The following is a 25,077-nucleotide window of genomic DNA, read 5'->3' as shown; positions in this document are numbered from 1 at the left end:
AGCACTGTTTCGATACATGCTGACCTTTCAGATAATGCGCAACAAAATACTCGCCTAAGAGTAAGATCTGGAATGCTCCGTTATTGCGTAATGGGAGCGGCACAGAAACACGACCAGCCCGACGCTGCTGGAGCTTGCAGCAGGGTAAGACAGAGAAATATTTATAAAGAAGGGGTGCAATTTATTCATAGAGACCGAACGAAAGCCATGAAGCCAATAACTTTAAACACTGCACCATAGCGATTCAACGCAGAATCTCGCGCTGTCACCTGCTCTTTCTAAGCATGGCATCGCATTTGCTAAGTGCCTAACTGCTTTTCTCCAGCAAAGTTTTAGAACTTCGTGACCTGAAAAGAAAAAAAAATTCGGGCTACTTTTAACCGAGCACGGAGTTTGCTATCCGTCAAACACGGAAGCCGTAGTCCTAGTCAATTGCAGGAGGTAGCTAGGATATGTATCATATTAAGGCCGTAACCGCGAGGTAAACGCAGCACGATCTGTTCTCCATATGTACAGGGTCGCTCAGTATGAAAGGGAACACAGAAGTGCGCGCCTTCCGCGCTCTCACAAGCGCTGTCGCCGAGAGCTGGCCCGAATGGGCGGCACCTGGCGCATGCGCGGAAACAGCAGCCGGGAATGCTGCTCTTTTCGGCAGCCCTCCGCTTCATTGCTTGGCAAAGTATGGCGGTCACGTACTCCCGTGCTTCCCTTCATATTGAGTGACCCTGTACTTGCAAATGCTGGGACACAATGACGTCAGCAGAGTGGCACTGAGCTGACCAGCCAAGTATAGGCTTTGACTGTGCTTCCTAAGCAAATCCAGAGAAAGGTGCTCGGTCGCTTAAAGGGGCGCAGCGGAGTTCATTTCGAAGCTGTTCTCTACCGATAGATAACCGTGTTATAATCACAAAGACACTACTCTCGCTCAAAAGCGAGCTTTTTTAACCTAGGAAGCGTCTAAAATTTAAATATAGTCGTGTCCCGTAAACACTAACCACTCGAATTTCTGTTTTTCTGGCTATGAAACTTTTACAATATATCTTCGATTTGTTAATATAGAAAGTCGCTGTCTGGAAAATGCACAGAACCCATTGGCGCCAGTGTATTCTGATGCGTTGATATGAACAGTGATCGGAGCTTGCCTGCCCCCAAAAAAGTGGTTCTTTTCCCGTGTTTTGTGTGCACAGCACCGGCGAAATGCAGTGAGAAAGGGAAAATGCCTTAGCTGACCACCTGTTTCTTTTGCAGAAAAGATTAGTACTGCGCGAATGGGACAGGACAGGAGAACGAGGAACACGGACGACAAAACAGGCGCAGTATGCCTGTGTTGTCGTCTGTGTTCCTCGTTCTCCTGTACTGTCCCATTCGCGCAGTACTACTCTTTTCTGCAGTGAACCAACTAGCCCGCTAGAACGTTCTGTTTTTTTTTTTAGGTTTTCACGCATTACAATGATGAGGTTCACAGTCGATACGCCTTTCCATTTCGCATATTCGATGAATGGCGGCAAAACCAACTTTCATTTTTTTTTTCATAAAGTCTAGAAGCAGCAGCGACTGGGTAACAATACATACTACAAGTCCGAGTGGTGTGAGCATCCACAGTAAGAGATACATCATCACTTCATGAGATGTCATCACGAGCCTCATGGACCACTACAGGAGCTTCAAATTGCATACGTTATTTTTCAAGATGACGAAAACTGGCGTAATGCATTTCGGTGTACTCAGCATTGCCCAATTTCCCCTTCACAGCCTACCACTGTGCACCACAGAAGCCTACCATCACAAATGATGGGTTTTTTTTCTCTCATTTTTTTCATCTCATTTTTGTATCCTTTTCCTTCACGATCCGTTATTGCGGACAACTCACTTCATGGGCGCTTTTCATCGGAAACCAAATTGTCCATTGTAAAGAGGCAGGACGGTATTGAAAACAATAACTGTTTTCGCAAGCTAACCGCAGTGAAGTCAAGACACTTTTCTGATACCTGGTTCCAGGGTTGGCTTCAAATCCAACCTATGATCACGCAGTATTTATTGCTGTTGACGTCGCGAGTTTGGACCGATTGACGGGAAAAAAAAGTTCCTTCTTGAAGTCAAGCTTTTAAGCAAGAAACTAACAACGTATTCACAGCGAGTCAGGCAGTCGATTTTAAGTAAGAACAAGAAATTTATTAGTACAGCTGTCTCTAGTGTTCCTTGAGGTCATTTCGCGTGCGAATATACGTATTTCTTAGTTTTCTGCAGGTTTGCTTTTTAAGATGTCATTCTTCGCTTGAGGAGCTCTCAGTCGGGCTCTGCGGGCTTTTTTTTTTTCAGACAGCTAATCAACAGCCAGCCTGAGCCGTAGACAAGTCGCTTTTCCCCATAAAAAAAAAGTCGTTTATGTTTTTCTTTTTGTTCTGAGGTGCTAACGGCAAAAAGTAAGAGCTGTAACCGATTTATACAAATAAGCGCGTTCAGAGATAAGTAGCGCAGTAGCTCTCTCGCTCCTCGCTGGACACCTCAACCGCGCCGCAAAGGAAGGGATAAAGTAGGAAGTGATAGAAGAAAGAGATAAAGAGGTGCCGTAGTGGAAGGCTCCGGAGTAATTTCGACCACCTGGTGATCTTTAACGCGCATTGACGTCACACAGCACACGGGTGCCTTTCACGAATCGCCTCCATCGAAACGCGGCCGGCGCGGCCAGGTTCGAACCCGGGTACTCCGTTTCAGCAGCCGAGCGCCCTCAACGCTGAGCCAGCGCGGCGAATGTCAACTAGTTATAATCTCCAGGTATGTGTATAAGGTTGCAGCCAAGCAAGTACACCTCGCCCTTTCAGCTCTATCGAATTTTGAAGATGAATATGATGGATTTTTATGGCGCAAGAGTATCTGTGGCCAAAGATCGCCATGGCACAAGGTGTTTGAACTTTACTCGAATTTTACGGCGACTGCCGTAGCCGGGCCATCCTGCTAAAACGCTGCCGCTGTCGTTGGAAGCCGAGGCTTCACCGTAAGTTGTGCAAGAGATATCGAGGAGGAAATTATTAAAGAATGGAGAAGCACCAGAGCCGATAAGAGTAGCACTGCAGCGCCCTCAGCGAAAAGGAGACGTATTAGGCGGGGAGAGTAAAAAACGAATAATAATCTGTCGTGCGGACTCAACTCAGCACATTGGATGGCTTAAGCGAGCAGCGTGTCGTGACATCAATAGCCTCGGTGACGTCAAAAATGCACATTCTTGCATGATTCTCAGCTTCTTGTATGGCGTTGTAGCGCAAGTAAACGCACCCTGCTCTTTCACCTCCGCGGAGATCAGTGGTTGTGGCGCTCGGCTGCTCAGACACGGGTTCGATTCCGGCCGCGGCAATCGGATTTCGATGGAGGCGAAATTCCAGAGGCCCGTGTACTGTGCGATGTCAGTGCACGTTAAAGAGCCCCAGCACATCGAGACTTCCAGAGCCCTTCACTACGGAGTCCCTCAAAGCCCGAGTCGCTCGGGGACGTCCAACCCCATAAAACCAAACTAATCTGTCATTTTTTTCTAACCTGTCTGACCTCCAAATTTTAACAAAAACGCAAGCAGAACAGCGATCACCCAAGACACTAAACAGAAAACACTATTTCCCTACGCCGACTCCTTGCTCCTCTGCAGGAAACGCAGTTCACCGTAACTGTTACAACTCACCACGTGGTCTTTAAAGTTGATTCTAGAAAACATCATTTGGGCCACACAGCACACAGATTCTTATAGCGAGAAACTTACTTACGAGTAACGCCTATCGCTTTATACTCAAAGACACCGCCACGCGACTTTATCATTTTGTTTGTCACGATAGATGCGACCAACTTATCTGGAATGTTTTGGTAACCCAGCGCAGACACTTGTATGTCGTTCGAGAGTGTTGTAGGTAGCACGGCCGAGAGCGGCGGGGATTCTGTTTCTTTGATGACCGCCGGGAATCGTTGCTGCTATCACCGCCGCCGACTTGTTCAGTTCTTTGCGGGCGTTAGACAGCCCGATGAAGTTTGTTTTGGAAGCCTTTCAATGTGTTCCTGACTGCTTGCCTTCAGCATCACCTGACATTCGATGGAGGTAGCCCTTCATATTCAGGACACCTCCCGCAAGCCGTGACGCTAGATCTCTTCGTTTCGCCCGTTTCGCCAGTCCACCAAGCTAGTCGCCGACTTGGATGGTTGCCACCGGAGCACGAACCACTGTAGGACCGCACCCTGTTAGAGAAGGGAGCTTCAACTACTACATCAACTATGACTACTATACCATCATCGGTCATTGTTCACACATCCCGTTAGCTCCCGCCCTTCAATGGCAATCCAGGAAAGATCATAAAAAATGGATTGACCAGTATAATCGTGTGGCCGCTTTCTACACCTGGGATAATCGGGAAAAGTTGTTGTTTTTTTGCCCTAAAAATTTCTTCCCTGACCTGGTACGAAAATCAGGAACTTCGTTGGCAACGTGCGACGCATTTAAAAGGGATAGTATAGAAGACATTTACAAGCGTCGTCCGAAAAGAACAAGCCGAGGTTGCGCAACAGCCTCGCCTACTCGTACGAATGAAAATGCGACGGCTCCTGCTGAAGTACTGACCCGCCTATTCCGTGCAGCAGACCCCCAGGTGCCTCAAGAAAAGAAGGTGAAGCATTTGGTCAGAGGCACCTGAAGAGCTTTTCACCGACAGCGCACGCAACCCGCTGAACACTGCTGCCGAACTCACCACTGAGGTATAAACAATCCAAACAACCCTGGAAACGCGAGCTGCATGTCTTCTAAGTGAGCCACCGGGTTATGCCACGACAAAGAGCGACAGCTTGCGGGAGGCTATTCGCGAAATCATTCGCTAAGACCTACACCGAATGTGTCCATCGCCTCCACAGCCTCACGCACCGGCGATTGCTGATGTGGTTCGCGAAGAGGTACAGCATGCGCTGAGCGCCTCAAAAACGATGGCGGCTACATTGCAACCAGCCGCCTTGACTTACGTCGCCGCGGTACGCAGCCAAAGACGTCCCTTCTTCCCGCGCCAGGAGCCTCATGTTTCGTCCCAAGGACCGCAGTCGCTCGCCTGCACGCTTGCCCGCCTACCCAGCTTACAGCTAGCCCATCCAAAGAGAGCAGACCTATGGAGGACCCTCGAACAGCGCCGCCTGTTCACCTTCCACTGCAGCAAGAGCGGTCGCATACTCCGGCATTTCCCACACGGATGAATGAGCCTCCCGGATTTCTCTTTTCATATGTGGGGTTTGAGTGGTTTCTCAGCCCGAAGTTTCTCCGTTCTCTTCTTTGCGGGCGTAAATGAACCCCAATAAAGAGTTTCTTTTGTTTTGGAAGCCCTTTCCTCCTGACTGCAAGACTGACATCCCCAACATATGGCAACACTCCTTAGTTGACGATGACAAGCGCCTTTTCAGCACTAAAACCTTGCTCAAACATAATACCTGCTATGGTTGATTCTGAAGGCGTTGTCAGAAAGATGTACAAAGCCGCTTAGAGTAGATTCAATCCCATCGTCTTTTGTCAAAGTGTACGAAGGCCTAATTCTACGTTCACTAGATCAACGCCGTGGGGATGACGCAGCCTTTGGCGATATTGAGTGATCGAAGTGGTGAAAAAAATGTATCATCATCAAACGTCTTGTGCTGCCTATTTGCTCGTGCAGAAATCTTTTCTTCGGGGAACAGTTTTGAGGGAGAGAAAAAACGCTTTTCCTTAGTTTCTGTCTCGCACCTTTGCACCAGAAACTTCTACCTGGAAACGTACCTCACCTCTGTGCAACCACTGTATGGTAGGTGGAGCTGCTTAAGGTTTTGCGTCCCACTTATGAGCCATTTCATTACTATTGGGGCAAAACCTTCACAATTAGCGCTCGCAGTGCACCTTCGGAGCTCTTGCTTGGATCGCGTAACTGAGTGGTTATCAGTGTACTAAACGATCATATCGCAGTCAGAGGGACCAGTGTTTCAGTAGCCTCCATAGACAATGAAGGAGCTGATAGAAACAAAGATAAAAGAGAAAGGGTTTTTGCATGGTTAAGAAACAAGATCTATTTTCATCCTTTTTTTACGTTGCAGATACGGCCGCAGGCCGATCTTCTTTGCCATCGCAGCGGTAGCCGTGTTCGCGGGTTTCGGCACCGCGCTGGCCACCAGCTTCACCGTCTTCGTCGTCATGTGCTCCATCAACGCACTGCTGGATCCCCAGATCGAGCAGGTGCCCTACCTCATTAGTGAGTCTCACAACTAAGCTGATCGTGATTTGGGGGCACTGGGGGGGGGGGGGGGGGGGGAGGCAGATGCTTGTGGCCTTACGTTTAACAAACAGTGCCAGAAAGCGGTCATAGAGAGAGACGCAGCCGCGAAAATTTTTCAGAGCAACTCTTAATTTCTTTCTATTTCTTACATTTTTCCTCGTCCGTTGACATATATGCAGTACTAACTAAGCACTGAGTACTGGCTATTTCACATGAAAAAGACGACATCTAGCGACATACGTTAATGTAGTACATTTTTAACTGCAGAAATGCATTTTTAGCCCCCACCTTACGTTTTCCGCGATCACGTCCGGAATCTGATCTTCTCACTGATAGATCACATTGATAGATCTATTTATAACCAATGAAACTATACCGCTTACAAAATAACAAAAGGATAAAGAAAACGCTTACTCTTTACGACAAAGGTGATTACATAGGTTTCAACCGCGACCTCACTGCTTTTTCTGAAAAGTTTACATCTAGTTTTTCGCTCCGCTCTCTTGAAGCTAACTGTTACTTTTCAAGTCGGAAATGCAACGCCTAATCAGCATATATATTCCCACTATCACCATAACAGAACGCCCAAATTCCCCATGGTATAACAACACACTTAAAAGACTAGGCAACAAAAAGAAGCGACTATTTCGTGCAGCTAAAGGTATAGGCACGGCCCAGGCTTGGAACAAGTATCACACTGTCGCTACTATTTATGACACCAAGGTAGCTCGAACTAAGAATATCTTCTTCTCTACCACCTTACCTAACATGCTGCACGATAATCCCAAGCGCTTCTGGAAAACAATAAGCCCCTCTACTTCTAATGTAATTTCATTGACAGATAATTCTGGAACTTCCATTCCCGAATCAGACGTTCCAAATATCCTAAACCACACTTTTTGCTCCGTATTCACAGAGGAACCTCTTGATAATCCCCCTGAAGCCCCATACCTTCTCCATCCTCCTATGGAAAACATCATCTTCGACCCTTGCGGTATTGCTAAAATCATAGACACACTAAAGAATTCTTCATCCGCAGGTGTGGACGGCATAAACGCTAAAGCTCTCAAAAACACCAAAGACCTTTGCAGTATCATCTTATCTTTAATTTTTCATCAGTCGCTTTCTTCGTGCTCATTACCACGCGAGTGGCGGATCGGGAAGGTCATTCCAGTCTTCAAAAAAGGTAAACGATCTTCACTACTAAACTATAGGCCAATTTCATTAACCAGTGTTTGTTGTAAAATCATGAAGCACATAATTTATTCGCATACTGCCCGGTTCTTATCATCGAATAACTTCTTTCACCCTAACCAACACGGCTTCCGTAAAGGCCTCTCCTGTGACACCCAACTTGTTCTCTTTCTTCATGATATACATGCATGCCTCGATCGTAACATTCCCACGGATTCCATATTCCTAGATTTTGAAAAAGCATTTGATAAAGTCCCCCATAGGCGCCTAACACATAAGCTCTCACGCCTAAATCTGCATCCCTTGGTTCTGGATTGGATTCGAGCTTGCTTAACTGACCGCTATCAGTTCGTCCACGCTAATTCACACTCGTCATCCCTCTCTTCTGTCTTGTCTGGCGTTCCCCAGGGCACCGTATTAGGGCCACTTCTATTTCTAATCTACATAAATGATTTACCGTCTAACATCAGGTCTAATGTTCGATTATTTGCTGATGATTGTGTTCTCTACCGCCCAATTACTGATCACACTGACATCACCATCCTTCTGGAAGATCTTGTTCGTATCGAGGATTGGTGCCGCACTTGGCTTATGTCACTAAATAGTACTAAAACGTCCCTTCTTTCTTTCCATCGCCGTCGCAACCACCAGGATAATACTTACACTATTAACACTATTCCTATCATATCAGTTGACTCCTACAAGTACCTTGGCATCCACTTAAGTAAAGATTTAACCTGGTCCCATCACATTCATCATTTTACTAATTCAGCTAACCAAGTTCTCGGGTACTTACGGCGTAACTTATCATTAGCTCCCCGTTCCATAAAACTTCCTGCTTACTTAACTTTTATACGTCCTAAACTTGAGTTTGCATGTGCAGCGTACGATCCTTTCAATGCTAACCTTATCACTGTGCTCGAATCTGTCCAGAACCGTGCTGTCAGATTTATTTGGTCTGACTACTCTTATCGCACTAGCGTTTCTGCATTAAAATCCCAGCTCAGTCTTCCCACACTAGCCTGCCGTCGCAAAATCGCCCGTCTTTCCTTGTATCACAAATTTTTCACACCTTTAACCACGATGCCCCCCGTATCACACGCGCTCATCGGATATCCCGTAATTCCCACCCAAACGCTCTCTACCCCGAGAAATCTCGTACTGTAACATATCAGCAGTCTTTCTTTCTTAGAACAGCCAACGACTGGAATGGCCTTCCATCCGAGGTGGCGACCATCATCAATCCAGTCCTTTTCAAATCCGCCATCGAAGATCATCTGTGTCCAAAATAATAGAATTTTGTCAGCCCACCCCTCATGTAATGTCCTTCTGGACCTTTGAGGAATAAAAAATAAATAAATTGTAAGGCTAAAGAAGATGCGTTTGATGGTTTGCAAAGACGAAGACGAGGTGACAGTGCTCTCGAGAGCACTGTCACCTCGTCTTCGTCTTTGCAAACCATCAAACGCATCTTCTTTAGCCTTACAATCGCCCCGGGGCGAAATAAATAAATAAATAAATAAAATACTACCTCCGGTGTTCTTGCCTCACATATCAGTGACCACATGCCAATTTTCCTATTTAGTCGAATGACACCTAAAGATAGGCTGAAGAAGCGAGCCGTTAGTCCAAAAATACAGAACATAAACAATAACACATTAAAAAAAATTCGCACTATGCTCCTAGGAACAAACTGCGATGTCGTATATAGTTCAGAAACTTCTGATGAAGCGTATAATAGTTTCTTGTCTCTATTTCTAAATGCGTATCTCATGTCATTTATTTCAGTCCCCAAGCAAAAACCAACAAGATCTCAGAAACCTTGGATATCAAAAGAATGCCTTAAAATGATACGAAGGAAAGATAAATTTTTAAGAAGTTCATAACCACACGAGACCCGAATGACTGAGAGATATTTAAACGTCATAGAAACAAAACCAACACTTTTATACGGAATAAGAAGCGAGAATACCTTTCCGATCTTTTTCAGCCAGAGCGCAACTCTAAACCGGATGTTCTCTGGAAAAACATAAATAAGACCCTAAACCGTTCTATTACAGATCATAGCGTTAGTGAATTAACAATAAACAACTCCCTGGTTTCTGCCATTGAGTTGGGGGAGGCTTTCAATAATCATTTTGTAAATTTAGTTTCGAGTTCATATCATCCTGAGGCTATAAATGGAATCAATAGGAACAGTGAGAGTTTGTACTTGGGTCCCACAGATGAGAGTGAGATTCATACAGCATTCATTTCTTTGAACAATAGCCCGGTTCGTGATATCGATGATATACAAATTAAGCCAGTGAAATATGTTTTAGATCTTTCCACAGGAAGCTGTCCTCATAAAATGCAGGCATCAAAAGTAGTCGTACTTCACAAGGGGGGTGATAACAATAACTTGTCGAACTACCGTCCGATATTTATACTACCTGTTTTTCTAAGGCCTTAGAAAAATTAATACAATCTAGAATCATTAAATTTGCAGACAAATGTAATCTAATTCCGCACAATATAGTTTTCGTAGAGGCCGATCCTCTGAACTGGCCCTCCTGGCACAGAAAGAATTTATCATGAAAGGCTTTGAAAACAAAGAGATGATCGCTGGTGTATACATTGACTACTCCAAAGCGTTCGACCGTTTAAATTATCAGACTCTACTAAAAAAGTTAGAAACATATGGAATTCGAGGTATACCCTTAGACTTAATACGTTCGTAATCGCACACAAAGTTGTAAAAGGCGAAAATCTTTCTTCTTCTAAGCGTGTTACAACAGGCGTGCCTCAAGGAAGCATCCTAGGGCCCCTTTTGTTTAATTTTTATGTCAATGACATTGTAAACATTAGTACAAGGCCAGAATATATAATGTACGGTGATGACACAACACTATTATTTCGAAACAATGATCACAGCCAGCTTGTAAATCACATAAATCAATCATTGGATAATTTAAACGCTTGGAGCAAATTGAATTCACTGGAGATAATTGTAACCAAAAAAAAGCCATGCTTTTTTCCACAAGGCAGTCTCCGATGCCTATCATGCCCTCAAATAATAATCTAATTTTTGGCCACGCTACTATTAAAGTTATTGATGAAATGAAAACACTAGGCGTTTATTTCAACAAAAATATGTCCTGGGATAGGCACATAAATGAAATAACTTCACGCCTGGCAAAAACAGTAGGTATTCTAGCAAAACTCCATTTCTTCCTGCCATCGAAAATTAAGCTGCATATCTTTAACTCGTTATTCTTGTCTGAACTAAACTATTGTTTCCTTGTATGGGGTACGACTACACAAATTTAAATCGACTATATGCACTACAAAAAAAGGCTATTCGCCATTTAGCTGGAAAAGACTATTGCACTCATACCGCGCCGCTTTTTAAGAATTTTAAAATAATGTCAGTAAACTATCTCTACTCGTATAACTTAGCAGTTCGCTACAAACAGCACATAACGACCTCTGAGAGTGCAATGCTTTCGATCGCCAATTTAACAACACTCACACGAACATATCCTTCGCGTTCTGCTCATAACTGGACGGTACCGTTCGTACGAACGACGTTAGGCCAGCAAATGCTCGGCCATACTCTGCCCACTCTAGTAAACTATTTTCGCCAAAATAAAGTTAATGTTGAAAATGTTAATAAGAAATCAATACATTCATACTTTCTCTCCCAAATGTAATTTTTTTCTGGTGTCCTGTAGCGTGTTCCTCCTATGTCTCTTTGTATTTTTGTAGGTTGGTTGCTATGTCCAACTGCTGTTATTCGCTCATCCTGTTTATCATTCACATTGTGCCTTTACCCTTAACACAAACACAAAAAAGTGAACTATGTGTAGTAAGAGCTACAATGTTTGGTAAATGTACTGGTATAACTGTTATTACCGGCACTTCGCTGTTTTGCCATGTAATGGGGCCTGAGCGCAGTCAAGTGAATTAACGTTTACTTTTTGTCTCGGGTCCCTCATTTCTTACTGAAATGGAAATAAAACTTCAACTTCAAATTCAACTCTTGCCTCCCCACCGTGCCCCGTCTCGTCCTGAGTAGTGCTTCCTGTGCACTTCAGAGAATGTGCTGCCCTCTGCCTTTTTTAAAAGACTATAGGACGCGGCGTCCAATTTATAGGTCGAAGATTCTTTCTTTTTATCGCCGGGAGGGGGGGGGGGGGGGGGGGGGGAGGGAAGGGACAATAGTTGAGCACGATGTCAGTCGCGATAGGTCCTGAAACTCGAAACTACTACTACTACTACTTTCGAGTTTCAGGACCTATCGCGAGCTGCATCAGCATGTGGTTTGAAATAAGCTTATTTGGGGCCGTTTCTGCCAGAGTCACCGGAGTAAGTGCCATAGGCTGGGTTGGGTAAAGCCTTCGGCTGCTGAGATTGCGATATAGCCGGTGCAGTTGAGCTGAAGGACCTATGGGGGAAAGCCGACATCCTTGTGTTAGTACGAGTCAGTACAACACCTGCTCGAAGAAATCGAAATCAGAAACTACCGCGAAGTTATGTTGCGTTAATATGCTATTATTTTATATAGATGAACAGTTGTGCTGGTAACCGACATCGTGCGCAACTTAAAACTACTACTACTACTACTGCCGCCGCGGTAGCTCAGTGGTTATGGCGCTCGGCTGCTGACCCGAAAGACGCGGGTTCGATTCCGGCCGCAGCGGTTGAATTTCTTCGGAGGAGAAATTCTAGAGGCCCGTGTGCTGTGCGATGTCAGTGCACGTTAAAGAACCCCAGGTGGTCGAAATTTCCGGAGCCCTTCACTACGGCGTCTCTCATAACCTGAGTCGCTTTGGGACGTTAAAACCTCATAAACCAACCAACCAACTGCTACTACTGCTGAAACTACTAGGCGACGCCCAGTATGCTCCCCTACACGTGGGAAAGAGAACGAAGGGAGAGGCAGAATGGGGAGAGAGGAAGGTAGATCACTTTTCATGTGTCCGTAGTCCGATATACGTGTTAAGCTTTGCTTACAGTTGGTACTTGCCTGTACGCTTCCTTGCATGCAGAGACACACCAAGTTTTTTTCTTGTCTTGAACATGGCTTCAGCACTCCTTTAAAGAGCACCTCCCGCCCATCGGAAACAGTGCTCTTTCCCGGGTGTGTCTATGCAGTGCTGGAACTAGTCGGCGTCAAGCAGCGCACCCTTATCCTGGGAGTGTCGTGCATGGGCTGGACGCTGGGCATGTGCCTGCTGCCGCTGGTCGCCTACCTGAGCCGCACGTGGGTGGTGCTGGCAACCGTGTGCGCCTCGTGCACGGTGCCGCTCCTCTTGTACTTCAAGTGAGCTGTTCGTGATTCCTCGCTTAAAGCGCCCACAAGGCTCCGTTGGTGAGCTGAGCCTCCGTACTCTGTCCTTGACGGGCTTCGCGTGTTCGTTGTAGGATCCTCCCCGAATCTCCGCGGTGGCTCTTGTCGCAGGGCCGGCTACAAGAGGCCTCGGCCATTCTGCGCAACATCGCCGCCCGCAACAAAGTCGAACCTCCGGTAGACCTCGACCAGAAGCTCAAGGTCAGTGCGCTGGGCCGATACTTCGGCGATACCGTTCCCTCCAATTGCAAAGGCATTTCATATATCGTCTTATCGCTGAGGGCCTCACTTCGGGCGCTTTCTTCTTGAGTCAGAAATCAAACATTGATAGTTAGGACTACTTTTTCTGTCAGGCGCTTTTGGTATTTTAAGCGTCCATTTATCCTGCCGTCTTTCTCTGTGTTGCAGTTTTTTTTATTGCGAAAGCAATACTGCTCTCACTTTCGAGCCATTAGTGTGGTCGTGGCGCTTCCACCATTGACCTTTAGCTGACCCCTGTGGTGACGTCACGCTAGACAAGAGAGACAGTGCCCCAGCTCGCGCGGTTAGCATGGGCGCGGCCGAGCTGCCACGGCGCACTGCGAAGCTGCCGCGAGAGGGCGCGCGCACAAACCATTTTCACGTGACCATGTGACGTCGCGCCAGACCGAGAGACAGGGCCCCAGCTCGCGCGGTTAGCATGGGCGCGGCGGAGCTGCCACGGCGCACTGCGCAGCTCCTCCCGCTAGAGGCGCTAGTGATGTTATAGCGTGACGTCATACCAGAGACGGGAGCAAGAGACGGGCTACCAACTCGGCTCGTCGGGTAACGGCAGCCTCTTGCCACGGCGCGCCGCGCTCTTCCCACTGGAGGCGCTGCATATGCAGTATAAAACAGCTGCTTTCGCAACCTACCAGGCTTAACCAAAGCTAAGCCCCTGCCAATTTTTTTTCTGGAAATCTTCATGGCGTTCCAAGCTACAAACCATCTAGCCCGACACTCTTGCTAAGGAGAAATCTGTGTTAGTAGCATAGTATCCAATCTTTTCTGAAGGGCCTTTAAAGGCTGCACGGACGCTTTTTACTATCGGCCGAATGTTGTAAATGGAGCTTCGTGCACAAATGTTTGTCAATAAATTATTGGCCTCAGTTATTCTCAGCAGCGGGTGCACTTCTCAGATGGGGGTGGGTACGCTGAAGAAGTACACCGGGCGAAGCAGGCCGTGGTGACGTGTGGAAAGTTTCCATCCCGCGCCAGTGCCACTAAGGGGTGCATAAAAGGAGGTGAAGGCGCTGTCGCGTCTACTGTTAAGGCGAATCTTAATCGTCCTCGTAATGTTTCTCTCTATATGTCACTGTATGCACTGGTTACCTATTTCTTACCTACCACTGGTTACCTATTTCAGCAAGTTCTGCAAGGCATCAGCGCCGAAGAGGAAGTGGAAAAATCGGGCTCGATTCTCGACCTGGTCACTAAGCCCAAGATGCGAAAGTACCTGCTGATTTTTACGCTTGTATGGTGAGTCAATATGCCATTTCCTCCGTCTCGTTACCTACGTAGACACAGGAGATAAAAAAAAAATCATTTACAGGGGATGTCACTAAAATGAAGATAAACCCTAAGGAAAGTTGTTTTTCCACAGGAAAATATTACTTATGGCTCCTCCCGCTGCAAAAATTAATGCGTATACACGATCTGTCACCTAAGATTTAACAATTTTTTTTAAATAGGCTTTTTTATCTAGAACAGCATTTTTTTCGGCATAGCATTGTCAACGGTGTATTACATCAGAATAGAGCTGAGATGTGCTAATTATCAAGAAGCATAACTATTAATAAATAGTTTGATGTTTAACTATTACTGTTAGGCTCTTTAATTATTGAGATGCGTGTATGCCAGCGTAAGTAATATCCATATCAGGTTTTAGAATACCTAAAACGCAGCTACCTTCGGTGCTGTGGCCCAAGAAATTTTAGCTATTTCCATGAATTACGCGCAGTGGACAGGTTGCTTTGCCTGCAAGCTCCTCGAAAGCACATGCATTTTGGCGCGATGCAGTCAGAATTTGTTGAGCCACAGCTCCGAGGGTAATCGCGTTTTAGGAATTCTTCAAACTGATATGGATATTACGTATGTTGTCCTACATTCCTCTCAATAATTAAGGAGGCTAACTGTAATAGTTAAAAAGTTAACTATTCAGTATGTGTTAACCAGCGGCTAGTTAGCAGGTCTTAGCTGCATTCTGATGTACTATACTGCTGACAATGCTGTGCCGAAAAAAGCGCTCTTCTAACTCAGAAAGCCTATTTTAATATGCTTTGTAAAATCTTAGGTGAAACACCCTGTATAAAACATTGGTGAGACAATCCCTAGAGTGTGCTACTGCTGCCACACCCACGCTCGTGCTCTCGGCTACTTCCTCCTCATTGCCTATTGGAGATACCGCACACTCTTCTTCATCTTCACTGTCCCTACATTGCTTTCCTTAATTCGATCCGCTGTTGTCATTTTCCTAGCACTCCTGTTATGCACGAGAAGGGCCTGCAATATTCGAAAAAGAATGAGCAAACAAAATCAAGGGCTGTTTCAAGCAACTATGACGGCGGTCAGTATACAAAATAAATGAGTACGTTGAGTAGTTATGCCAAATTAATTAATCCGCTAACACTGCGTCAAAACTGGATGCAATCCATGTACTCGTGGCGAGGAAGGTTATAGCAGCAATTTCGGTTATTAGATGAAAGAAAAACACTTGTCTTGTCAATGCATCGCATTATCCAGGAAGTTTCTTTGAAACTCGACGTATGTTTGCAACGAGCTAGCTTGACTTCTAACCTTGAGCTGTTCGGTGATTATGAATCAAACAAGCGCCTTGTTTTCATGTTGACTGGAAAGTTTGAGCCTTGTTCTCTAAACGTAGCGACCCGATAATTTTGTGCACGCATAGCGTCCAAGAAAGCCTGCTACGAAGTACAGCTCTTGGATTGGTCTTCAAAGCTGAAGTACCAACCACCCACGCTGTCAAATCAAATGATGCCGCTGGCATGATATGTTACGGCAGAGGGTTGCTGCCTAATTCAATGTTCACTGCTTCTGGGAAAACCTATAGCCTTTGCTCAAAAACAGGTCCACATTTCAACTCATCAAATTTGTTGCGTGCACTGCATTGTCGATTAAAGTCTGTGCCCGATAGCAAGCACAGCCTCTTGATGCTCCTGTTTATTGAGCAAAACATGCCGCATTGGGGCCATTGCTGATACAGACGTCCAGGCCTGCATGCCTCGCAGCGGGGAACACTACTGATGAAGAGCGCACTCACTGTGCAGTATGTCTCGTACTTAAAGAGAACGCGGGAACGCGTGGTCCCGCTTTCCCGAGAGCGCTAGTGTACGAAACCGCTGAAGCGGAAGCAGGCGCAGAGAACTCAGGAGGCAGAGCCTGAAGCACGTCTACGGTTGCGACGACACCCTCCTCCTTCAAGGGGAAATGTGCTCTTCTTCACATTACGAGCCTGTTAAAGCATTTCTATTCCAATCCGATTCATTGATTTAGTGTGTCTAACTTGCCAAAGCGGTACCTGGACTAAAGGAGACGAAGCACTGGTCGACTGCGGATTATTTAGTACCTCCCGGTGCTCTTACGTTTTAACTTTTGTAATGAGATTGATATTCGAGTCGCGACGACATTTGCCGCAGCTGTATTTTATCTGATTGTCTTCTTTAGCACTTTCGCAACGCTGTAAAAATGTTCCCAAATGTTTGCACTAGAAAAGTTATACCTTTGCATTGAGCGGTAGGAGGAGGAGGAGGAATAAGGAGGGATGTTAACCGAAAGGATGAGGCAGGAATGTTAACCGAAAGAATAAATCGATTTCCTACCCTACTCGGTGGAAAAAGGGTGAGGGGATAAAAAAAATGAAAGAGAAAGGAGAGTAACAGAAAATTGAAGTCACATGAAAGTTGGCATTCGTGATGTCACAGCCTATCATGCAGGTCAGAAGTCCGCTAGAAGCGGAGCAGTGCCTTCGAGGCCTTCACCGTCGATGATCGCCGCGGCCAGTGGCCAAGAATATTCATTTCTGTCAGTCGGTGTGGATCTAGACGCTAAAGCGTACGGCTGAACGACTGCCTTTCGACGCTGTACGCCGGGCAGTCACAAAGAATGTGTGATAGTCTCGTGATACCCGCAGATGGCACATGCAGGGCTATCAGCCATACCGATCAAGAAAGAATAATGGCTGGCGAAAACTACACAAAGCCACAGGCGACGCAGTAAAGTTTCTTCACGTCGAGGTAGGCCGGATGGAAGCCGGAGCCTCTGATCTGGGTCCAATAATTTTAAACATGAATTGGAAAATTGGCCGGAATTCCACGCGGCAATCGTGATGTCCAGCGCAAGTGACCAGGTATACTACTTTAAATTACTGCAATGGATCCATAGATACAGGCTACATATTCCCACAGTACATAGTTCAAGTTCAGACAGCATCGAAATCCAAAACTAAGAATGCCGCCAGTTAGAACAAACTACGGAAGACAATCATTATCTTTTCAAATAACGAACGATTTGAACCGAACAGATATGATGCAGATATACTTTAATAAAGGTGCACAATTTTTTAAGAAATACTGTAAGAAGTTTCTTGTGAACAACGGTACTAAATTCTCATTACTGTAACTATTCCGAAAAGTGTAACCTTTGTTCTATCTTGTATTCCTCTCGTCATGTCTTACCAACTGTAATATGATCTAATGTCTTCGCTTGGCGACGACTCTCACGGTTGCGTCTACTGGGTATAAAGTGCTAATGTGTAAATCATGTATTGGTTTAATGCTCTATTCAGCATACTCCCGATGTACGATTCAATTACTGTTTTTTTTGTATCGCCAATCTGCTGTATAGGAAATGAAATTGTCTCTAATGCCGTGTGATTCTGACAGGAAATAGCCACCTTTTGTTTTCCCATTGATTTATCTTAGGACGACTGCTTCACCGAACATTGTTTTGCTAGTTTTGTTTTATGTACATTGTACAAGGGGGCGGGGGCCCTTGTCAGGCGCTCCGTCGCCATTACCCTCGACCCCCTCTTGGACTGTGTCTGAGGAAACAATAAAGAAAGAAAGAAAGTGCGCGAAGCCGGCCCTCTGTGTCTGATCTCGAAAGGAGTATCGACACAAAATCGCCGTCCTGGTGAGCAGTTCGCGCGACCTCATCCGCAAGGTGATTCTCTGCTATGTCGCTGTGCCCCGGTAGCCATTGGTAGACAATGTCATGTCCTGCACTGATGGCAGAGTGATGTAGTTGTCGAATTTAAGCGACCATTCATGGGCTCCACAGCGAAGAGCACCTTGGCATTGAGCGGTAGTATACTTTTGTTGAAACGAGGAAGCAATCGGTTATTGTATGGCGAGCTTCCTAACCTTAACAGTAGTTATTTCTGCAAATTCTCCTCATGGATTGCTCACTCATACGCATGCAGTCAAGATCAGCGCAAAATGCCATTTTCTTTTTGTGCCCAGTTATTTCGTGCATCGATGAATACGCCTCAGGCTAAGCCTGTCGAGCTCTTTACGTCTGCGCCACCTTCCGTAGCTGCGCAGCATTGACACTCGGCAGAACTGATTCTTGTGCAAATAATAATTTCACCCCGAGTGTAAGAACCAAGCTTACTTCTTTTTTCTTCTACTTCTATAGATGATTGGTCCCCTAACGCGTCTTTAAGTTATTCACAGAATAAAAAAAATTGTCGTTCTGAAAGTTTCCTTTATTATTGCTCACATCGGTATTCAATGGTGAGCAAACATTCTCGTAATTCCGCACTCGCCAATACACCGACACCAGTGATGACCACGGGACAGGTTATGAGCAAAATGAATACCGATCTTTGTACACTCACTGCTATACTCCCAGCTGTGGCATCGGCTTCATCTTTGACCTTTATCGCGTCCAGGTCTGCCAACAGCAGCGTCTACGGCGGCCTCCACATCAACGTGACGCACCTGACTGGCAACGAGTTCCTCAACTTCCTGTACCTGGCTATGGTCGAGTTTCCAGCCAACGCGGTCGGCTGGTGGAGCATGGACCGCTTCGGCCGCCGCTGGCCCAACGTCTTCTTCATGCTGCTCTCGGCTGCCGCTTGCTGGGCAGCCGTGGTCTCGCCTTCGTGTGAGCCCACTGCTGCCAATCTTTTGTTGCGAAAGCAACACTACGCCAGCCACCTCGACTCGTCGCGTGGTCGCACTTGAGCCGTATGCCGTGGCCCCCGAACGACCTTGAGCCGTCGTTGCCGTGCAACGCCGCAGCCGCGCTCCAACAGATGGCGCCGCCGTCGATGCCCCTGCCGTCACCGCTCGCTCCACCAGTGTGCTCCGCTGGGGTAGAGAGAGAGGAGGTGTCGCCTCGCGGGGGGGTATATACAGGGTCTGTTCTGAAAGTAGTAGGACTGGTTTTTTCCTGGGCGAACGGGCGGACTTGAGGCGGTCTGCGCGCGCAGGATCGGTGAAGGGGGATACTGGAAACGCTGAGAAAAATCGGCAGTCGGCTCTCGGCTGTTGAAGAGAGCAAGTCGCTTGTACTGTGAACCGCTATCGAAGCACCTCGTCAGGCAGAATCATCGAGCGTTTACTAGATCAGCGATACGCGATAAAATGTTGTGTAAAACTTGGTAAAACGGGCAAAGAGACTCACGAAATGATTAAGAAGGACTACAGTGATGTTGCCATGGGTAGGTCAGGTGTTTATGAGTGGCACAAGCTACTCCAAGAAGGTAAAGAAAGAGTGGGAGATGACGACCTCACCGGACGCCCTTCAATCAATCAATCATCAATCATTCATTTTATTTCCTTAGAAAAGGAGGAGTACGGGACTAAAAGCTCGAACAGCTTGACGAGGTCCCGACCCCTTGTTAGTTGGCATGACAGCAGGACGACGGCCAGTCTTGCACAAAAAAATGAAAAAATATCACAAAGCAACGGGTAATACAGAATGAAACAAGACGGGAATCAATCGGAGAAGCAACAAAAGGTAATACAGATAAATCAACACACATAAGCAACAGTGGTGAACAAAATTAGGCGAATAGGAAGGCATGGTTTAGTCTTGCAAATGAAGAAGTTGACAAAAATGTTTAATGCGACAGTTTAGGTTTCTGGAGGGATCAAAATTTTGTCGGTCTAGTAAGTTTAACAGCGAAGGTAATGTATAAGATAGAGATTGCTCATCATAGGAGGTTCTCGGGGTGTGTACAAACCACATTTCTTTATGTCGGGTCTGACGAATATTTGTGTTTTTTTTGTAGTTCTGCCAGATGAATTATGTAATCAATGCCAAACTTTACAAAACCTTTGTAGCACAACATCAACCTGTAATTATAAAAACAAAACACAGGAAGAATTTCATATTTTGGAAAAAGTGGTTTTGTGGAGTATGTATAATGGACATCAGCTATGTAACGTACAGCTCTTTTTTGTAGCAAATGTAGTTTCTGCAAGTTTGTCACGCCAGTTGTGCCCCACACCATGATGCAATACTGCATGATAGATACCACCAGTGCATTGTACAACATTAATTTTACCTTGGTCGGGAGAATGCGACGCAGACGAGCAATGACACCAATGGCAGATGACAATTTTGATTGTAGGTGATCAACATGCTCATTCCAGGTAAGGTGCTTTGAAAAATGCACCCCAAGGATGTTAACGGAGTCCACTATCTCTAACTGCTCACTGCCCAGACACAAATTCATATTAGTTGTCAACATCTTACCTCTAGGCGTGTACAAGATTACTTTTGTTTTCATCGGGTTGATTTTTAAGCATTTTATCGCGGACCAGCGTTCTAAGTCAGACAGTATCTTATTAGCCTTTATTTCTAAATCTGTTTCCGCGTTGCCTGTAATAAAAATGGTTGTGTCATCGGCATACGAAACGAATGTAGCATTATCTGTGCAGCTTGCAATGTCATTTATGTAAATTAAGAATAAAAGTAGGTCCAAAATGCTTCCTTGCGGCACACCAGTGGTAACTGCCTTCCGTGAAGATATTGCGTTATTTGCTTCTACAAACTGTGACCTGTGGGACAGATAAGATGACAAAAGCGAGTGGGCAATTCCACGCACACCATACATTTCTAATTTGTTAAGAAGGATGGAATGATTAATTAAATCAAAAGCCTTAGAGAAGTCTATATATATGCCTAATGCCATATGCTTACACCTGAACGCGTCTAAAATTATTTCTTTTTGGCTCAGGAGGGCTGTTTCCGTAGAGCGATGCTTTCTAAAACCATGTTGAAAGTCTGCAATCAAATGGTGGCGGTTGAAGAATGAGAGTAATCGCTCATGCATTATCTTCTCAATGCCCTTAGAAAATACTGGAACTATTGATATAGGAAGATAATTATTCAGTGCAGTTTTATCACCGCGCTTGAAGACGGGAACAACGCGGGTGATTTGCATCCTCTTAGGAAAGGTACCTGTTGATAATATTATGTTATAAACATGGGCAAGAATAGGGCTTATAATATCGAGCACAAACTTTACAGGGCGAATCTGGATGCCATCGGCATCTAGTGACTTGCTATTGCTTGTAGCTCTGATACATGAAAAAACTTCAAGAGAGGTAGTGGGAGCAAGGAAAAGCGATGCTCCATTCCTGTTTACTGGAAGAAACTGAGCGTAGTTAGTGAGGCTGTGTTCTATGTCCTGTTGCGGTGCTTGAGTAAAAACTTCATTAAACGCGTCTGGTACTGCACCTCCAGAAATTTGCTGCCCATCATGTTTCAATATATCAGGAATAGCTGAGTAGGAGCTAGGCTGTAACAAAGCATTCAATTTGCGCCAAAGTACATCACTTTGCTGGTTAGCAGGGTCACTAAATATTGCTAAAAAATAAGCATCTTTGGCAGCTCTAAGTTTTTTTGTTAAACTGTTTCTGTATTTCTTAAACTTCTTAAGCAAGGCTTCATCCCTAGATTTTACAAATTTGGCATATAAAAAATGTTTTTGTTTGATCATGTCAAGAAGCTCAGGGGGCAGCCAAGGTTTCCGCGCTTTCGATGGCCTTGTAATTTTTTTGCGTGGAAAGTGTGTATCATATAATGGTTTAAAAATATTAATAAAAGCGGAATATGCAGAGTCACTGTCTTGTGCGCAATAAAGGCTATCCCAAGTTTGCTGAGCAATGGCGTGGCGAAAAGCCTCCAGATTTGATGGCGTGATTGACTGAACATAAACTGGTTCCTTCGACCAGCAAGACCAACGAAAATGTGTCGTGAGTGAAAAATTTACTAAACAGTGATCGTAGGATGAGTGTTAAAACGATTGCGGATGACTTTAGCATTCCTCAAACCGAAGTTTTTGAGATTGTGACAGAAAACTTATCCATGAGGAAAGTGTGCGCGAAGTTAGTGGCGCGAGTGTTGTCAGAGGAGCAAAAGTCCAACCTGAAAGCGATCTGCCAGGATCTTCTTCATCATGTTAATGAGGACCCCGATTTTCTGGACAATGTAGTGACCTGTGACGAGACGTGGGTGTCGGAATACGACCTTGAGAGCAAGCGGCAGAGCTAACAACGGCACACCGCTTCTTCCCCACGCCCCAAGAAAGCGCGAATTAACAAATCCAAGCAAATGTCGATGCTAATTTGCTTTTTTGGTCGACATGGAGCCATGTACAAAGAGTTCGTACCGCCTGGACAAACACCTAATGCAGTTTTTTACGTGTAAGTCCTCAAAAGACTGCGAAAACGCATTGTTCGTGTCCGCCCACCCATCGCAAACAATTGGCGGCTGCACCATGACAACGCGCCGAGCCACACAGCGTTCCGCGTAGGGGAGTATCTTGCCCAGCACAAGGTGGTAACGCTGCCTCAGCCCCCTACAGCCCCGAATTGGCCCCGTCAGACATTTTTCTATTCCCAAGAATAAAATCGACGCTCAAGGGGAAGCATCACGGATCGGTAGAGGCGGTTCAACAGGCCGTGACGAGGGAGCTAAACAGCATTCCAGTCCAGGCGTTCCTGGAGGCGTACGAAAACTGGAAAACTCATTGGCAGCAGTGTGTAGATACGGAAGGGTGCTACTTTGAAAAATTCTGATGATTTGTACTATTCGCATAAATAATTTATTTTTAAAAAAATGAGTCCTACTACTTTCAGAACAGACCCTGTATATATATGCGCTTCGCCTGAGTGGATTCTAGTCGTTATGGAGAGCGCGAAAGAGAGGCAATAACGAAAGAACGAAGGGAGGATTAGACAACGCGCTCAGTTGTTTTCGCAATTCAACTAGTGTTAACGAGAGCTAAACCGCAGCCAATTTTATTTGCGAGCGCCGGTGCGACGGCTTGCGAGCTATGAGCGTCAAAAAGCATGAGAAACAGTGCTACACGCTTTTTCAGCTTCGTGACCGCGCCGAGCGGCACCGGAGCACGATCACAAGGAATCTATTTCAATCCGTGGCAGCCGCGTATAGATGGAGGCGAGAAGCAAATGACACTCGTCATCTCTGCGGAGTCAATGCGTGCTAAGAACATCAGGTGGTCGAAGTGTATCCGGGGCCCTCCTCGAATACGGCGATTCTTGATGTCCTATTCCTCCTTTCACTCTTTCCTTCATACTTTCTCGCACGTCATGGTTGGGGTGTCCATTGCGAGCGAGTGTTTTGCAGTTTTTGCTTCATCGTAAAAGATTCACGTTCATACATTTTCTCGTTGCCGTTGGTCAGAGCGTCCCGGGTGCCAAGTTCACGAACAAACACAAGCAACGCGAATATCCACGATGACGCTGCAATATCTCCCACCGAGCTTGTACAGACTGTTTACCCAAGATGTTCGGCAGTTATAAATAGTAAGGTTTTGGAGCTAGAAGAGCACTCCCGTAACGGTCACTGCCCACAGAAAAAGTTTTACTCATACCAGAAACAAAAATTTGATCAAGTTCGTACACGTTCACACTAGATAGTTCGTACCTGGATATTATTTGAGTTCAAATCGGACATTTTTTTTTATTATGCGCTGACCTTGACGAATGTAGAAACTCGCTTCTCTCCACTCTCTGACGCAGCCGGTGCGGTGCACCTCATCGCATCGGTCGTGGCCAAGTTCTCCACGACGGCGGCGTACATGATGATGTACCAACAGTCGGACGAGCTGTTCCCCACGCCGCTGCGCTCTTTCTCTGTGGGCGTGCTCAGCGCCCTGGCCTCCATCTTCACCTTATCCGTGCCTCACGTCATTTACTTGGTATGTCTGCTGTTTCTCTAGCAAGAACCCTGAGAGAGAACGACACATGCATTGCATTCTTATTTGATAGGAGCAGAAAACTGGGCGAGTTGGATAACGTACTAAGTGATAGAAAACCATGCACTGTTACTTTATGCATGAACATATTACACGGCGGAGAGAGGAACCACTTGTCACAACAAAGACATGCGGTCGTATATTGCAAATTATTCATTTCAAGATTCATTTATTTCTTATTTAGTACAGCCAGCTGCCGCATTGAAGGATATGGCGCGCAGCAGCAAGCAAAGTCCTTCTCCGGCTCTGGTTTCGAGGATAGGACAACTTAAGGCAAAGCGCAAAGCGCTACTTAAGGCAAAGCGCAAAGCGCTACTTAAGGCAAAGGGCACTCATGATGTCCGGCTCTTTCGCCTGAGTATTCTAGCAATGCTCTTCAGCCGATTGTATTCATTTGATAACATTTGCTACGCCGACGGGCTAGTCCTTGCGGCATTAAGGGAGTGGCGACGCCTCAGCCAGTGACAACTGATGAAAAGGGATAGAAAACAGAAAAGTAATATTGCGTTGGCTCTGTTTGGATATAGTGCATGCGTAATGTGCGAATTCATTCGTTACACTGGTCGCATAATAGCAGTCCCGAAACTACTGGGTCAAAGACGCAACCAAAAGGTGACGGAGATTCGAGCTTTCAGACAGGGCATCTACCGCGACTCACACAGGTTCTCCTCCCAATAGCACAGACTTGTGCCGTGCACGGAATCTACAAGCGGGAATTCAAAAAGCATAAAGCCAGAATAGCACCTTGTAGAGATTACCTTTGTACACACACTTTGAAGCGCTGACCCCAGCATTTATTCGTCGCCGCCGTCCTTAATTTAGCCTGATCTTTCTGCAGCGTCGCACATCACTTGATTGCAGTTGGCACCCGAAGCAGGCGTAGCCAGTGGTAATATTTCAACAGAATAAAACACTGCCGGGCGAGGTAGTTCACAACAACAGTCTGTTATTCCGAGTGAGGGTGTGTCGTTCTCGTTATTGCGCTGTCGTAGTTGCGCCGATGCTCCGTTGCATCTACTTGC

General features: G+C 45.8%; 1 protein-coding gene across 1 annotated transcript in view; it reads left to right on the top strand.

Annotated features, from left to right (window-relative positions):
• The window catches only part of LOC149359958 (carcinine transporter-like), a 38,483-nt gene that overhangs the window by 4,626 nt on the left and 8,780 nt on the right, over nt 1–25,077 (top strand). The window contains exons 3-8 of the mRNA XM_089572061.1: nt 6,076–6,230; nt 12,585–12,753; nt 12,855–12,981; nt 14,165–14,277; nt 18,710–18,924; nt 23,820–23,998. Coding sequence (XP_089428187.1) covers nt 6,076–6,230; nt 12,585–12,753; nt 12,855–12,981; nt 14,165–14,277; nt 18,710–18,924; nt 23,820–23,998 — 958 coding nt within the window. The remainder of the gene's footprint in view (nt 1–6,075; nt 6,231–12,584; nt 12,754–12,854; nt 12,982–14,164; nt 14,278–18,709; nt 18,925–23,819; nt 23,999–25,077) is intronic.

The sequence above is a fragment of the Amblyomma mixtum genome, chromosome 2 (assembly GCF_055824585.1).
Source record: "Amblyomma mixtum isolate Tamu chromosome 2, ASM5582458v1, whole genome shotgun sequence".
In the NCBI taxonomy this organism is placed as follows: Eukaryota; Metazoa; Arthropoda; class Arachnida; order Ixodida; family Ixodidae; genus Amblyomma; species Amblyomma mixtum.
The sequence above is the reverse complement of the archived record's forward strand: the minus strand, read 5'-3'. Positions and strand labels throughout refer to the sequence as shown.